Source organism: Mustela erminea, chromosome 19, assembly GCF_009829155.1.
Source record: "Mustela erminea isolate mMusErm1 chromosome 19, mMusErm1.Pri, whole genome shotgun sequence".
Lineage (NCBI taxonomy): Eukaryota > Metazoa > Chordata > Mammalia > Carnivora > Mustelidae > Mustela > Mustela erminea.
In genome coordinates, this window is record NC_045632.1 from 32816703 (window position 1) to 32833339 (window position 16637).

Sequence of the window (16637 nt, forward strand, 5' to 3'; positions counted from 1 at the left end):
TGTTGTAAAAAAAAGAAAAGAAAAGAAAAGAGTACTAGCTAGGGTTTTGTTCCAATTCTGCTGCTACTGATCTGTATGTGCTTGAGTAAATGAGCCCGTGTTTTCACGGGGAAAATCGGATGTAACACGTCTTTTCTAGGGTGGTTAGCATTTAATAAGGCGACGTAAGTGGGAGCATGGGGTAGGTGTTCAATAAGCATGCACTTCTGTTTCCCTCACCATCTCAATTGTTCTGTCCTTTTGGGAAGAAAGCAGCAAATGTTAGTTCCCAAATACCTTCCTTTGTTCGCATTTGCTCTTTTGAAGCCATCACAGAAGAATCATGGGAAGAACCAGAAAGGCACATCTGTGGAGACCTACTCATGAAATCCTTTTCTGTTACTTGGAGAAAGGAAAGGCTGTTGGTAGTAACATCATTCATCAGTCCTTCTCCTTTTTTTTACAATCATTTATTTAGTAGAAAGGAATGTGCTCAGTGTGGTCAGGAAACAATGAATAAAGCAGCTTTTCTGGTCCCAAGTGTTCATGTGAAGGTTTGGCTCTGGATATCTGAGCGCCTTCAAAACAGGCTGAAGAATTCTGACTTTTTCTTGTGTGTAGCCTATGGCCCGAGAGATGGTGGAGCACTGTGGGACCAGAAGGGCAGAAGGGAGTGTTCCTATGGGCAACACATCCGTTAGCCGCCTCCTTATATGGGACATGATGGTGCAGAGCTGGCAGGCAGAGGACCAGCGCACCCTCGAGTGAAGAGGGCAGAGGCACTGGGGGCCAGTCTCAGGAGAGATGGAAAAGAATTAGAGACATTCACGTGGGCCTTTGTGGGGAAGGCGAGCCTTTCCTCTACCCACCTATGTTCCATAGCTGGATCTGTAAAACGATCTCACCTCAGGCAGATTCGTATACAGATTTATCCATTTTTAATATGTACACAAAGGCATCCAAGGGGATAAAAAGTGAATGCCCCAGAAAGTGGTGAGGAAGGGGAAGGAGATGTTGACCGCTCAGGGGAGAGTCCGTGACCATCAGGAAGGACAGATGGACCCTGGGAAGAATAGCTTGGGAGCTATGATAGTGCGCGGTAAAGCTTGTCTTGGTGTGATGTCACCTTCCAGCCCCATCTCCTGGGATAAGAGTCCATCCTCCCTGTTTGATGAAAGTCCCCTAGGAAGGAATTTATGACAACCGAGTTCCTTTTGGAGGAGCTGACTTGAGGCAGGTAAGGGAAGTTCAGAGAAAACCTGTCTCCGCATTTGCCATTTTTCAAGTGCCTTTACCTCAAAATAATCAGTGCACCAAAGTGGTACGTTATGAGATAGTTTGTCCTGAACTCTTTCACAATTTTCTTTCTAAAGTTGAGCGTGAAGTGCCATTAAGGGGAAAGGAGAATCGGGCCCCTAGAAGCATGGACTGTGTCCGAAACATTAAACTATGATGGCAGCAGGTCCCAAAGGCACACCCCAAGCAGCCACGAGGTCAGGTCAAGTCACGTGATCCTCACGTGTCACGGAGACATAAAGGAAACAGACTCAGGATTAAGATCCCATCTGGGGGCACATGGGCATGAGTGAGAAGATAAAGGAAGACCTTCCGCAAAACAAACAGAACCACTTTTGAATCTGGAGGCAGTATGGTCGTCTTGGAAAAATAATGTAATTTTTAAGCAGCCATGAAGACCCTGTGGAACATGACATGAATTTGTGGTAGACTCAACCCATGAGACCATGGCCCTTCGTTTTAGCACCCCTCAGTTGTCTCTCACGGTGTGGGAAGGAAGGAGCAGGAGAGGTGATCACCGGCTTGCAGTGGCGCCATGAATGTGGCAGAAGGGGGAGATCCTAGGTGACAGAAAGCTGACAGGGAAATCCAGTGAAGACAGGAAGCCAGCTGTTACCAGGAGGGAGTGGAGGAAGAGGGACAGGCCTGGTCCTGAGAGTGACCAGCAGGTTCTCACAACTGTGTGGGACCGGGTTAGAGAAGTGAACAAGAACTCATCAGAGGAGATGGCCGCCATCGTCATTGTTATTGTCTCTGTGTCCCAGGCACGGCTGAGAACCCATGTGGCCAGGTGAAGGGGCTGTGAGAGCAACAGGTCAGATGAACCATCTGTGTGGACACTCGGGATAATGAGAGAAGAGGAAGGTGGAAAGGAAAATTGGGGGTCCTGAAGTGACTAGGGTATCGAGCTATGTGTTAGGGGACAGTAGTAGACAATGGCAATCATGTTCCTCTGCCTTCAGCCGATCTTCCTTCCCAAATAAAAGATGTGGTTTTGCTGTGAGCCTTAAATGACCACATATGAAATAGAAATGTGAAAAAGAAGGCAAGATCTACTCTGAGAAGTGACTTTTTATGAGAATTTCCATTGTATTGCTTCTCAGGAGGCATGGGGGGCCTCCAAGGCCCGTGAGGGTCAAATCCAGTTTTTTAATTATTTTGTACTCTCCGTGGAATTTTCTTCGAGAACAAAATGCCGTACAATATGAGGGTTATTAAAAACCATTTTATGGAAAATATTACCTGCACTAAAAGGAATTAAACCCACAGCTCATTGTATTGGTTAACAGTTGTAGCAGCAATTTATTTTTCAGGGTTTTCTCGGTACAAATTAAGCATGTTACAAACAATCATGTGGCTTTTTTTTTTTAATCAAGAATTATATGGTGGCTTAAAACTATCATTTTATGTTGTTAGAGACTTTATGAATGTTGATTTTAACATGCCATTTTCTTCCTTGGATTTCATATGAAGCAAATACAAGAGAGGAAAATCTAGAACAGGATGGAGGGCATTTTGAGAAATACTGATTTGCAAAGATCTGTTGTGGCCCTAGATAGAGAAGTATTGTGGGGACCTCTGGTGGCTTAGTTTATTTTTCCATCTTGAAGAGTAGATCCTGAGTGAAAAGCTAGATGGAGAATTCCAGTTGGAGAGGGACTTTGAAATCATCGAGCCAAACTTTTGGATCCGGCAAGAGAGGGCACTGAGTGACCTCAGTGATTCAGACCTGATTCAGCCCTGTCAGGGCTGAATGACTTTTCCAGGATCTTATGGCAGAGCCAAGGCCACAGCCAGGCCGAGTGCTTTTTCTGCAGCATCCCTCCAATCCCGTGGGAGAGAATGTTCATCGCGGTACGTGTCACACAGCAAGCTGTCCCGTGATTCGGATCCATGTCATCCTAAAATGCCACTTGCCTCCTTGCTGTCCTCTGCGTCCGCACGCCCTCTCTTCTCTCACCGAGTGCTTGCCGTAGCTTCCCGGGCTACTCCCTGCTCTTAGCCTTTTCCTCTTTGGCTCAGCCATTCCCTACCGCGGAGATTTCCGCTCAAAAGCTTGGCCTTGGTCACCACACTCCCTTGCTCAAACTTCATCTCCACATCGCCCTTGCCCAGAGGCGTCTTAACGTGACTAACGAGATCTGAAAACAGGTCCACAGGAGTCCAGAAGTGGTGTTATTTATACAGATCTTTCTTTTTCTTTCAAATCACAGTCCTGCCACTGGGGTGTGGCCTTGGCTACATGGAGTAGCCTCTTCAAGCCCTTCTCCACCCAAGTGATGAAAGTGGTAAAGCTGGCCTCCAGGAATTGTGGAGAATTAATCTTATAAATAACCCAACATCCATTAGGTACCTAATGGATGATAGCTTTTACTGGTGGACTTGACTCATTTGTCATGACTTCTTACCCCACCTCCCTGAGGGCTCCTTGATGGTAGGGGCTTCCTTGTCCTGCCTTTGGGGCTTAGTGCAGCATCTGGTATACAGTAGGTGCCAAAGCAATATTTGTTGAATGTAAGTGGGCCATGAAAACTTGAGCAAATCATTTGATCTTTGTGAACCCCAATCCTAAGGACAAAAATTGGGAGGACTGGTGAAATGAAATAAGGTATGTAAAGTGCCTAGCACAGTGCCTGGTTCCTGGTTAGATTTCAATGAACAGTAGCTACTGGCAAGGTCAAGTATTAGCTCTTCTGTAAAGCCTCTTTGGCTGTTTTTCCCTGCCCCCCAGCCAAATTAATCATTTCTTATCCCTCGCTCTCATATTCCAGGAAGGATGGGTTAGTGGGGAAAACAAGGGTTTTAGAATCTGACCGAACTTGGGCTGAGCCCTGGCCATGTGGCCTGTATAACACTAAGCTCACTTAATGAAACTTCTGAGCCCTGTCCTTGAGGGTAATGATCCTTAGCACATGCTGTGTTGGTCTGTCTTTTAAAGTATGGGTCTTTTTTGGGAGCAGGAATGCAGTCCTGTTAATCTTGCCTGGGTTAATGGTAGGTGCTCAAAAACGATGTCGGAACTTAAATATAGCACCACAATCTCATTAATGTTCAAAAACTATAAATAAAACAAGGATGGCACCAATGAGGCACCACCAAATATCAAGTAGAGAAAAAAAAAAGTAAGATTTAAAACGATAAAGCAAAACACAGTGTTGGGCCAAAGCTAGACAGCCCATACTAAGGGTTAAAAGAAAACTGAAGAAATGACAAAACATGACACTTGAACAAACAATAAACTGCCACCTGCACGGGAGTGGGTAGGGAAGATAAACCATAAGTGACAAGCTACTACCTGTACTGACGTTTTCACACAGAGGGCTAGGAAATGCAGTGTGGAGAAGAAGGTCTTCCTACCTACAGCTTTACAGCTTCCAGAATTCTGGGCCGTGGCTCAGTTCGTCCTCATCACAACCTGGGCAAGTGGATGATCATTGCCCTCTCGTCAAAGTCCAGGCGACAGTGAAGAAGACCAGGGACAGCCTCGTGAACACACAGAAAGACCCAGGGCTTGGCTGCAGAGCCCCTGAATCCAAGCACAGTGTTCTTTCCACGATAGCATATTACCTATGGGCCGGAAGGGCGGCGGGGGGGTGGGCGGAGTTACTATAATGATAGCTAGCTTATAGATTAATATATGTGCCATGTAGCATCCGAGGCCTCACTGTTGTAATGGAAAGGAATGCTTGTCTTTCAGTTTCTACCTGTTCAGGTACCAAACGATGAAGAAAAAAGTGATCCTATCCTTTTTGCTGGTAGAGTCCGGAATTTAATGGCAGAGTAAGTGTTTATATGTAATCGCCATCAGCAAATTGTTTTTAAATGATTGGTCAATGGCATTTCATGTAGTTTTAGGATTTGGGTGTTCTGTTTTGTTTTGTTTCATTTCATCCTGACGGCCTCATTCCCTACCTCATTCTGGTAAGTAAAATAACGTGCCTGGGATATGTGGTCGGAAAGACAATCTACAAACATTTTCCCCAGATGCAGCCCCAAACTCAAAGCCCCGGTCTTTGCCAGAAGGGGAGCAGGGAGGCTTCAATAAGCAGGAGAGACCAGCCAGTGACTTCCGCAGGGTGGGTTCTTCTAAGCTGGCCTGTCTCTGTCACACATTCGTGGCTCGCCTTCTGGGTCCCCGTCTCCACAGAGCTGCCAAGGCCGGGTGTTTCAAAAGCATTAGTGATTATAGCCACACAAAGGAGAAAGTTTGCAAGGGAAGGCAATAGATGCACAGAAAAGGGAGGAAAGTCACCCCCATTAAGGGACGCCTGTAAATTTAGAATTCGTAAACTGTAAACATCAAGCAAATATTTTCCAGCACTTAAAGGAGTTTTAGCTGGCCATGATCCTGATTAGATAAATCACCTTTCATCCTGTAATGAAAGAATGAGTGTTGTACCGACCTACCACCCAGACAGCCCTAAGAGCCTTCCCAGTGTGCACCCGACACCAGGCAGCAGCTTCCCCTTCTCATTGCAGTTAGTGAGCTCCGCACGGGTAGGCCAGTAGTATGTATTCCTAGTAAAAATCCAAATGAGAAATCTGAATCTAGCTTCCAAGCGGAATTCGGTTTTATAAACAAGATAGTATATACATAAATTCATATTTCACAGCAGAATGACTATATGTTCACAACAGTCTAAGTGTTCAAATGCTCAAAACCTTTTTTTTTATTACATGTACTTGATTTTCCCAGCTTCTAGACTGGCTACAAAATTTGTTTTGAGTTGCTTTTCTTCCCTTTCTTCTCTTTCCATACCAGCTTATGTCCGAAAGTTAGGGACTAAGATCGATTTTAGGAATTGAGAGAATTCATACCAGAAAGTTGGACTTCCCAAAAGATGTCTATGAAACAGAGTGGCGGGTTGATTAGGCAGGCTTTTCCTGAATTTGGAGGCATGGAGGCCAAAAGGGCCTTGAATAAAGAGGAAGAAAGACCTCGATGAGCTCCACAACCATGGACAAGGCCGTCTGTGGCTCCTTTTCCTAGTATTTAAAGTCGGAGTTAAAGTCTTTGCCTTGCCTTTCTCCTAGTTTTGGTGATCATGAGTCTCACGGCGGAAAAGTATATGACAGAAGCATTTGAAAATAGAAAGATGCAAATCAGCAGTGTTATGTGACTCATCATGAATATTTACCCAATAGTGTGCCAGGCCATTTACTCAGGATATCTAACAAAATCTTCATAGCAACTCTTGGAGCCAAGCAAGGAAAGTGAGACTCAGAGGGAGATACCGTTTGCCCAAGATCATAGCAGGTAGTGAGGGTCTGGGCTGGGACTCAAATCCACGTTCCCTATTACCCAAACCCCAAGCTCTTAAAGGGCATCTCTACTGTCTAGGATTATAAATTATAAATTCCTGAAATATTTAAAATATTTATTTTCCCAAATAAAAATATTTATATACCAAAATATTTTTAAATCAAAAACAGCCTATAGTTATAGATAGAAAAAAAAATTGTTCTTACTGCATCTGTTGAAAATGTAACATTCTTAACAGTGATTCAACAAAATCAACAAAAATAGTTTAAGACAGAACTTTAGGATTCACACTGAATATCTGTGAATAAAAGTTCTGTGAAAAGGAACCTTCAGGAAATTATTTTGGGTACCGCTCAGGCTTTTTTCTTAGGACTTAGTGTTTTTTTCAAGTTGTTGTTAATATCTGTTTTTTTCAAATCAAGTTATTAGACCTCTGAGCAGGAGGGATCATGCCCTCCTTTGAGGATGGACGATGTTTAGGTTTGGAAGAACTAATGAGCTTATTCTCAGTTCTCTTTCATATTTTCAGAAGACTGCTATGTAGCAAGTAATGATCTCCAGGTTTGAGAGATGAAAAAGCTAGCGATTGAAGCTAGTTTCAAGCTGAAGTCAGCTAGTATCACGGTCCCAGTTAAAACACAAAACAAAATGACCAGCCCACCAAAGCTTGCAGACAGAATGGAATTAACTCGGCCACAGGAAGTCTGTGCAGAAGAGAAGTATGTCTCTTTGGCAATAATAAGCCAAAGCTACTGCCTTGAAAAGTAGTAACTACTTTCCATTTACTGATGTTTGTTGACCAGTTTAGGCCTGATGAAAAAATCATTGCCTTTAAAAAAAAAATAAATTGAATTTGTTTGCTTTTGAATGCTTCTTAGAGCTTTGGGAATTCCAGTAACAGACCATACCTACGAAGACTGCAGATTAATGATCTCAGCAGGACAGCTGACATTGCCTATGGAGGCTGGATTGGTGGAATTTACCAAAATAAGCCAGAAATTGAAGTAAGTATGTTTTTAAATTGCTACACTTTCATAAAGGCGCCCCCCAGAGATTTCACGTCTTGTTTCTTTTCTCTAGTTTCATTCATGCTCAGCTCTAGAGCATTTATTCTAGACCCTGTGGCTCTAGAACCCACGGGTTTTTTTTTATTAAGGAAACCAGGACTGTGATTTCATCTCCCATGTAGTTCACCTAGTTGTGTTTTTTTTTTCAAGAACAGTTAATTCAGGGGGTGCCTGGGTGACTCACTGGGTTAAGCCTCTGCCTTCGGCTCAGGTAATGATCCCAGGGTCCTGGGATCAAGCCCCATATTGGGCTCTCTGCTCAGCGGGAAGCCTGCTTCTCACTCTCTCTGCTTACTTGTGATCTCTCTCTGTGTGTCAAATAAATAAGTAAAAATCTTAAAAAAAAAAAAAAAATGGTTAACTCAGAAGCATGGGTGCTGGTCATAGGAGGAGCCCAAGAGATAGTCGGTGTGGACCAGCACAGATCTGCCCTTCTCAGAAGTGTCTCAGAGCAGTCAGTCTGTCCTGTTGCCCCCTTTCAAAAAGGATGACTTAATTAGATGGTCCTGCCAGGTGGCGGTCAGACCTCCTGTGAAGTCTCAATTGATTTGTGGGGGAGCAATTCTGACCCTCCGACCCCTTAAATACTTACCCTCAACCTCCTTTCTCTTCAGGGTGCATTTTTTTTTTTATGGCAAAACCCCTTCTTTGTACCTTTATAAACAACGCCTTTGAACCATCTGCTATTGAAAGGTATCACGACTGATTCCCTTATTACTGTTCATTCTGTTTTCAGCATATATGGATTTGCAGAATATATTGATTCAGTAGGTTTTGGCATCCTCCCAAGGAGAGAGCTACAGAACTGGTTATTATATTAAAGGTCAATATTGGGAGATAATATTTTGATAACTGATAGAGCAAATAGGATTCATATCTTCTAAGTAACAAGCATGGTTGATATTATATTCACAAAATTCGTGTAATTTGATTCATTTGAAAAGTTTAGGTAGTTACTGAAATCAGATACAGAAGAGCGCAGCATGTGTTAGGTCACCTGTTTAATTGGACAAGACAAAGACAGGATGTGATGTGAGCTATGGTACGTTTTCTGGCATTACGGTGTTTCAGTGTTCTAGAACTTCGCTTGGAGGAAATGTGTGTCATCTAATGAATCTCCCTATCCCAACATTTTGCGCAATGCGAATTCATCATCAGCCTAGAAACTTTTAAAAGCAAGAATTGCGTATCTTTTTTTTTTAAGATTTTATTTATTTACTTGACAGACAGAGATCTCAAGTAGGCTGAGAGGCAGGCAGAGAGAGAGAAGGGGAAGCAGGCTCCCCGCTGAGCAGAGAGCCCGATGCGGGGCTTGATCCCAGGACCCCGGGATCATGACCTGAGCCGAAGGCAGAGGCTTAACCCACTGAGCCACCCAGGCGCCCCTAGAATTGCATCTTTTTTTTAAACAACCCAATAAGTACTAAGTAATATTTAGATTCAAATACGATTTCTTACTTTCTTTTCACAAGTCATTTCTTATTTCCCCACACTGCTCCTGTTCTCAGTTACTTCCCTCTTCCTTAGGTCTTTGAGAAAACTACAGTCTCACTAATATCCTTCCAAAAAATCAGAAGCCTGTGTACACATTCCATAAGTACTCTAAAATACCCATTTTATTCTCATTTCCAGATATAACACTTAAGATATCGTTCCTTCAGACGGTGACTCAAACACCATTCTTAAAATGTCCATGTGGGTGGTAAAGGGCTGACCACACGTGTTCATGAGTCTTTGTTTGTCTAGGTTAGACTGGGATGGTGTTCGTAAGCAGTTGGACGAGTACGCAGTAATTGCAAGTTCTTCAAAAGGAGGACGAATCGGAATTGAAGAATTTGCGGAGTATTTGAAGCTGCCTGTTTCAGATGTCCTGAGACAACTCTTTGCACTCTTTGACAGGGTACGTTACAATGTCATCTCTAGTGCCCAAACATCTTTACTCTGCCGGTCTCCAGGGAGCATAAATCAGTAGGTCATTAGAAAAACTCGGCAGGTGACTGTTAGAGGAAGCAAGACTGAGCCCAAGTTTAATTTCATGATCTGGTTTTCCCTCTTAAGTTGTAGCAGCGGTAGTAATATAAGTGTGTGTGTGTGTGTGTGTGTGTGTGTGTGTGTGTGTTGCAACAATTATGATGGTATCTAGTTATTTTAAACACCAGGTCAGAAATAAATAGTGTGACCATAAAACTACATTTGTAATATAGAATTGGAAAGGCTTCTATAACTAGCAAGAATCTGTCTTTTTTTAAAAGATTTTATTTATTTATTTGACAGACAGAGATCACAAGTAGGCAGAGAGGCAGGTAGAGGGAGAGGGGGAAGCAGGCTCCCTGCTGAGCATAGAGCCGAATGCAGGACTCGATCCCAGGGCCCCGGAATCATGACCTGAACCGAAGGCAGAGGCTTTAACCCACTGAACCACCAAGGTGCCCCAAGAACCTAAGTCTTTATGTCAAAATTCATTCATGGACGACAGAGGTGGTATTAGCCTATCCTGAAGGCTTCTGGACTGCCCCCAAGACATGTGAGGACCAAATGGATTTTATTTTCAAGTAACATTTTATGACAAAGATTGCAAGTAAAGCTTGACCATTCGCCATTATATTAGAGGTATGATTTTCTGCTTATGAGGATGTAAGTACAAGCAGTTAGATAACCGAATTGTCAGAAAGTTTCCCTGAGAAAGCTGTATCAAGATTTCAAGCTCTCAATTTTTAATGTGTTTTTTTAATGTATAAAGTTGACAATGAAGTTTATCTTTTTGGTGACAGTATTATGAGTGTTCGTAAATGAACTAAGGCATGTAACTCCATTCAAGATACAGAACACCTGCAAGAAACAGCTGTAGCCACCCCCTTTGTAGTGAGATCCTTGCCCTCCCCCCGTTACCCCCAGCAATCACTTCTCCTCTGTAGCTTTGCCTTTTGTAGATGCCATGTAAATGGAATCAGATAGTGTAGACCTTTCTGAGTCTGGCTTCTTTCACTCGGCATAATGCATCTGAAATTGGGCCATGCAGTTGCACATATTAACAATGTGTCCCCTTTCCTTGCTGAGTGGCCTTCTGTTGTATGGACGCCTCATTCTCGGAGTCCCCAGTCCCCAATGGAGGAGCATTTCAGTTTGTTTCCAGTTTGGGGCCATGATGAATACAAACTATGAATATTCTTCTGTAGGTTTTTTTTTAAATAAATCTAGGCTTTCGTTTCCCTGGGGGTACAGACTTAGGATTGTGATCTTGTTGCTGTCTTATCTGAGATTGACTTGACTTTGCATGCATTCCTAAAGGATATTTCTTTTTTTATTATTATTATTTATTTATTTGACACAGAGAGGTCACAAGTAGGCAGAGAGGCAGGCAGAGAGAGAGGGGGAAGCAGGCTCCCTGCTGAGCCGAGAGCCCAATGCGAGGCTCAATCCCTGGACCTTGAGATCATGACCTGAGCCAAAGGCAGAGACTTAACCCACTGAGCCACCCAGGTGCCCCCTTAAAGGATATTTCTGTTGTGAATAGCATTGACTCGAGAGTCCTTCCCTTTCAACAGGTTAGCAATGAGGTCCTGCTGCCTTCAGTCCTCCGTGGTTATCTGTCTTACTGACTTTTCTTTAGTTTTGGCTCTCCTCACCAATCCTCCTTCTACGGCAGTTTGTCCACAGGTGGTTGCCTTTTGTATTTTGACTAGAATTTCTAATTGTAATCGAAAGGAGAGATGGGCTCGCCCGGGCTTTTTCCATCCTGGCTGGCTCCAGAAGTCTCGGTTCTCTGTGGACCACTGGGAAAAGATTTTGCAAAGAAATCATAGCTTGATGACAGAAACCAGGACACTTTTTTTTTTTTTTCTCTCTTTACCCAGAGCACTGGGTACTCATGATCCTAATGACTCATTCTCTGACCTCTGAGACGAACCATCCTTCAACCTGATGCAGGGGAGCAATCTTCTTCTCTCTGGAGTGCCTGGTCCCCTGTTCTTGGCTTGCTTGCAGCACACAGACCATCTTCCCTTGTCCCGGAAACAGTCGTGTGCCACTGCAGTTGAGCTCCTAGAAAGTGTAATGAAGGTTTAGAAGAAAGGAGAAGTAAGTTATTGGCTATAACTGCGCAAGTTGGGAAAATAGAAGCACTTCTTACTGGTACTATTACCAGTCTCTCTGTGAGCTTCATGTTGTCTCATCTTCCTTTTTGGCTCCAGAAACCAGGCAAGTAATTTTATACGAAGCTTCTATAAATATGAACTTGGTGACAGGAAGGAATATGACAGGGATCAACAAACAGGACAGGAGATAGGGGAATGGGACATGAAACGAGGGCTAAGGAGGAAACGCAGGGCATATCTCAGACGTCCGGTTCATCAGGATTTTCCATCAAAACTGGAAATTGTATCTGTGGAGGTTGCCGTCCCTTTTCAGGTGTCATAGTGTCATTGCTGGCAATTCCATGAACGTTAGGACACCTGTTCTGTCTTTCAGTGGTTGATGATCCCTGTCGTTTCTCTGGTAATCTTAAGGATGGGAAGATTTGGGAGTAGGGAAGGGAGGGCACAAGGATTGAAATAACCCCCAGTTAGCCTGGCTGACTCACTCGGAACTAGAGCTTACAGCGAGCCTTGGCAGCGAAGTTGGCCAATCACATTTCTGCATGGACAGCTTCCACCAGCACACACGCCACTTACAACCATGAGTGTGACTTTGTATAGTGTGACTTGGCTCTCACCGGAGACCGCGAGATGGTCTTTCCAGCCACTTTTCTTTTGATCTCCAACATACCGGAACGTTGAGAAAATAGGCTGGAGAATGAGGGACTCATGCATGGGACCTTCCTTCCTCTCCTTTCCTTTTCTCCTTTCTTTTTTCCTCTTTCCCCTTTCTGTCTTTGTCTGTCTGTCTTTCCTTTTCCGTCTCTAACCTTTCTGCATGTCTGTGCCTGTGAAGATGTGCTTTGTTTTGAGAAGGCAAATTATGCAATTGTTGCCACGCCCTGGGCACATACCCACATAACTCCCAGGCTAGGCTTGTTTTCTGGGTCTCTTGAAGTCATCTAGCTGGGGAATGTTCCACGGGAAAGATGAGAAGTTCAGTAATGCCAGTTTGTTTCTCTCCGAGTAGCTTATCTTGCTAAACGCTATGCTTAATGAGGGGTGGGGGGTCAGACGGGAGGAAGGGTGGGAACGAGAAAGGGCGGGGTGTTCCTGTGGGTCTTCCAACAGCTGTAAATGTTTGCAGTGCCGACAGCTGCCCTCAGCCTCTCTGTCTTCCCCCAAGACTAATGAGGTTGTGTTGGGATTTGGGGGATGGGACAAAGACCTGAAAATCTCTCCACATTCCCTAGCTCCTTCTTCCCATGTACAGTCTTGACTGGTCTAGAAAGACTTCATAATGGTCTTGTCTCAGTTTGTCCCTAAAAAATACACTGTCTCTTCGGCTCCTGCTGACATCCTGACATGTCCTTTCAGGTTCTTGGGGGAATCTGATGACAAGTAAGGTCCCACAAAAACATGACATTCGCCATCCCAAGCATGGCGTAGTTCTCTAGTTTTTAGGACCATTGCCTTTGGAGAGAGCCTATCTCTCTGAAAAAGATAAACGAACGTTTTTATCTTTGTGTTGAATTTTGCTTCTTTATTTTTTATGGACGTATCCTGAACTCTCCGCATTGGATGGGTCAGATGTCCAGATGAGTCAGAGCTGAAGGCTAAGACAATGGTTTAAAACAGCAGTGTCTTGACATTTTTTATATTCATTAATTCAGTTTTAAATACGAGACTTTTTGCCAGCACTCCGGAAGGGATTGAAGCTTCTTTAGTGGGATTAAGAAACATCGCTAACTAACCTGAAGTCATTATAACACAGTCATTTTTCTGGTTCTAACCATGTCTCAGGATGTTTGTGACAGCAAGCCTGTCCCCTGAGCTCTCCTTCAGAGCCGTGTTCCTGAGTCAGCAGTCTCCGATGTACCTGTAAGACAGAGTCCTCAAATGCTTTGGGATGCAGCTTGCCCCTGGTGCTGGCTTGACTAGGCACCGTGTTATCTGCCTCTCACCTCTTACTAGCGGCAAGTTCCATCTCCTCTAACTGTACCTCCTGATAGACTCAGTTTAACATTTCATCAATACCTGTATGCCCACGCGCTGATGACCAAGCCACATTTAGGGGTCAGCACACTCTTCCTGTAAAGAGCCAGATAGTAAATATTTTTTTACTTTATAGCACTTATGGTCCAAAACTTTCAGGGCAGCTTGTACAATCAAAGAGAAAAGTTCATCATAGCCCACTCAGAAAGATCTCTCCATTTTCCCGCAGTCACCTAAGCCACGAAAATACCCTGTCCCAACTCTCAGCAAAAGCAGAAAATCTGCACGCTATAGCACCCTGCCCTCTCCAACAGGAAGGGGCAAGCAAAGATGCTTGTTATTCTTGGCACTCAGGACTTCATGCTGGAACTAATACCAAGAACTAGGCAGGCAGGAAAGAACTTAGGATAAAGAGACGCATTCATTCCACATAATGTGAAACGGTAGTAAAAGATTTACAGAAGTTTACGATAGCCGAAGATGCTGGATTATCAAAGTGCTAAGGCACACACACTTTTCCTGCCTAACAGTTAAACAAAGGATGTAGTAAATGCCAGAAGAACTAAGTACACGTTAGAAGGCCGAGAGAGGGAGAATCGTGATGGTTTTCAAAATTATTTTACAGAATGGAGAGAACAACCACTTATCTAAATTTTATCAGGTGATGGTCTGCTTTGCAATGTTATTGGTAAAAAAGGCATGAGCTCGTGCTAGACTATATGTAGCTGAGGAGTTAGAAAGGAGTCTGTCTAGTCGGTGAAGACAGATAGTATGAGACCAGTAGAAACGAGGGAGGGTATTGGCCAGAGGCAGAGAGGGAAGACAAGAAGAAAGAGTTAGAGAATTACTTTTAAATCAGATGGGAGGTTCCCTACCAATTAAACGGTGGTCACTCTAAGGACTGACTACAGTCCATCTATCAGTCCTTAAACTTTACCAACCTGCTTTGTCTTCATCAGCTTCGGAAACAGAGCAGCAGTCTGCAAACTACAGCGGACTGGGCCAGATACCTGTTGCCTGATGCCTGTTTTGCTAATAAAGTTTTATTGAGACACACCCATGCCCATTTGTCTATGTCTTGCCTGTGGCTGCTTTCTGTCTTCAGTGGCAGAGGTGAACAGTAACCAACAGTTAAGTCTTCTATCCTTTAAGTTTCCAGTTCAGGTTTGATTTGTAATATAGTATTTCATAGTTCATGTGAAAAGAACTATTGGTTGCAATCTCAGTTCATCAGCATTTGTTATGTGAAATCTACCCATAACTTACATGAAGCAATTGACAGAAAAACGCTATACTCGTCTTTCTATGTTGTTGTATGTGTTGTCCTAAATGTTCAGTGGTCCTATGTGTCTGACCATTTCCCTGTCCATGTCCCAGGTTGACTTAGCTACTCCATTCTGCCCATTACAGTATTTTCTTTCACCGAGTGTTGTTACATGAGAAATCTCCCTCTTGAGGTAAAAATTGGGAGATGCTTAGAAGGAACAGGAAAGAGCCTGCAGGAGTTAAAGCTTAACTTTTTCTTCATAAGCACAAGTGAGCAATGTCTGTCCTCCATGAGCACAAGGGAGGATAAAACAGAGCTTTGTAAAGACCAAATTGTGTCAGACCAATTTAATTTCCTCCTATGATAGAGTGACGGTCAAAGATGATAAAGAAGAAGAAATAGATATTATCTGTATGGGCTCGAGAAAGGCTTTTGATTTCATCCAACATGACATCCTCATCAATAAATTAGGAAGGTCTGGTCCAGATCATGCCGCAGTTGGGCGAAAGCCCCTCTTGACAGAAAGGCTTTGCAGCAAGTGGGAGCTGTATTTCCTTCTGGGTTCAGTGCTGCCCCCGCCTTGGCATTCTGTTTGGAGGTGTACCATACTTGATAGGATGCCACCCAGAATAGTTGTGAAAACCAGACTCAACCAGATGATACGTCAAAGCAGGGATAAGAGTATATCCTTAAAAGGGGTGGAACCATACCCAAGAAAAAGGAAGGTTAAATTCATTCAATGTACAGCATGAGAACACTTGGGCTGGAGAAGGAAAGGAAATGCCACCACCACCATTTCAGGACATGTGAGGATCTAGACTCCCCGAATTCTAGAGCTAAAGGGACCTTTCACATCCAACTGCCCATCTTCCTCATTTTGCAGAAGGCAGCCAGCCTGAGAGAGGAAGTGAGTGCTCGAGGCTACACAGCTGGTTAGTTGTAGGACTGAGACTAGAACGGCTGGTCCGTGTCCTTTTTACTTCAACCTGCATTGTTGGCTGATACACACACACACACACACACACACACACACACACGGGTTCGTGGGGCATTTTTTATACTTCCTATCGCTCACCCATTTCAAACCTACAGTTCTATGATTTTTTGAGTAAATGTGCCAAGTTGTGCAACCATCCCCATAAATCAACTTGAGAACATTTCCAGGACCCCACTGAGTCCCCTGGTGGCATTAAGGGTTAGATCCTGCCACCAGCTTTCTTCCAGCCCAAGGCAACCACAGCAGGGTTGTAAGTCCTTTGGTGTGATTAGAGACCTGGTCTAGAAGAGAGACTTTCGGTCTCTGTGGATTTGCCTTTTCCAGACGTTTCATGTAATGGAATCGTACAGTAGATGGTCTCCTGTGTCTGGATTCTGACTACTTTGCCTAAAGTTTTTACCGTTCACCCATGCTGTACATGTATAGGTGATCTGTCCTCTTTACTTGCCAAAAAGTATTCTGTTAAGTGGACACCTTGTATTTTTTTTTTAAGATTTTATTTTATATTTGACAGAGAAAGAGATCACAAGTAGGCAGAGAAGCAGAGCAGAGAGCAGGGAGGGGGGGAAGCAGGCTCCCTGCTGAGCAGAAAGCCCAATGCGGAGCTCAATCCCAGGACGCTGGGATCATGACCTGAGCCGAAGGCAGAGGCTTAACCCACTGAGCCACCCAGGCACCCTGACATGTTGTGTTTTATTTA

General features: G+C 43.8%; 1 protein-coding gene across 1 annotated transcript in view; it reads left to right on the forward strand.

The window, feature by feature from the left end:
• LPCAT2 (lysophosphatidylcholine acyltransferase 2) overlaps positions 1-16637 on the forward strand; it is a 65697-nt gene that overhangs the window by 29078 nt on the left and 19982 nt on the right. The window contains exons 9-11 of the mRNA XM_032324097.1: positions 4973-5055; positions 7417-7542; positions 9352-9505. Coding sequence (XP_032179988.1) covers positions 4973-5055; positions 7417-7542; positions 9352-9505 — 363 coding nt within the window. The remainder of the gene's footprint in view (positions 1-4972; positions 5056-7416; positions 7543-9351; positions 9506-16637) is intronic.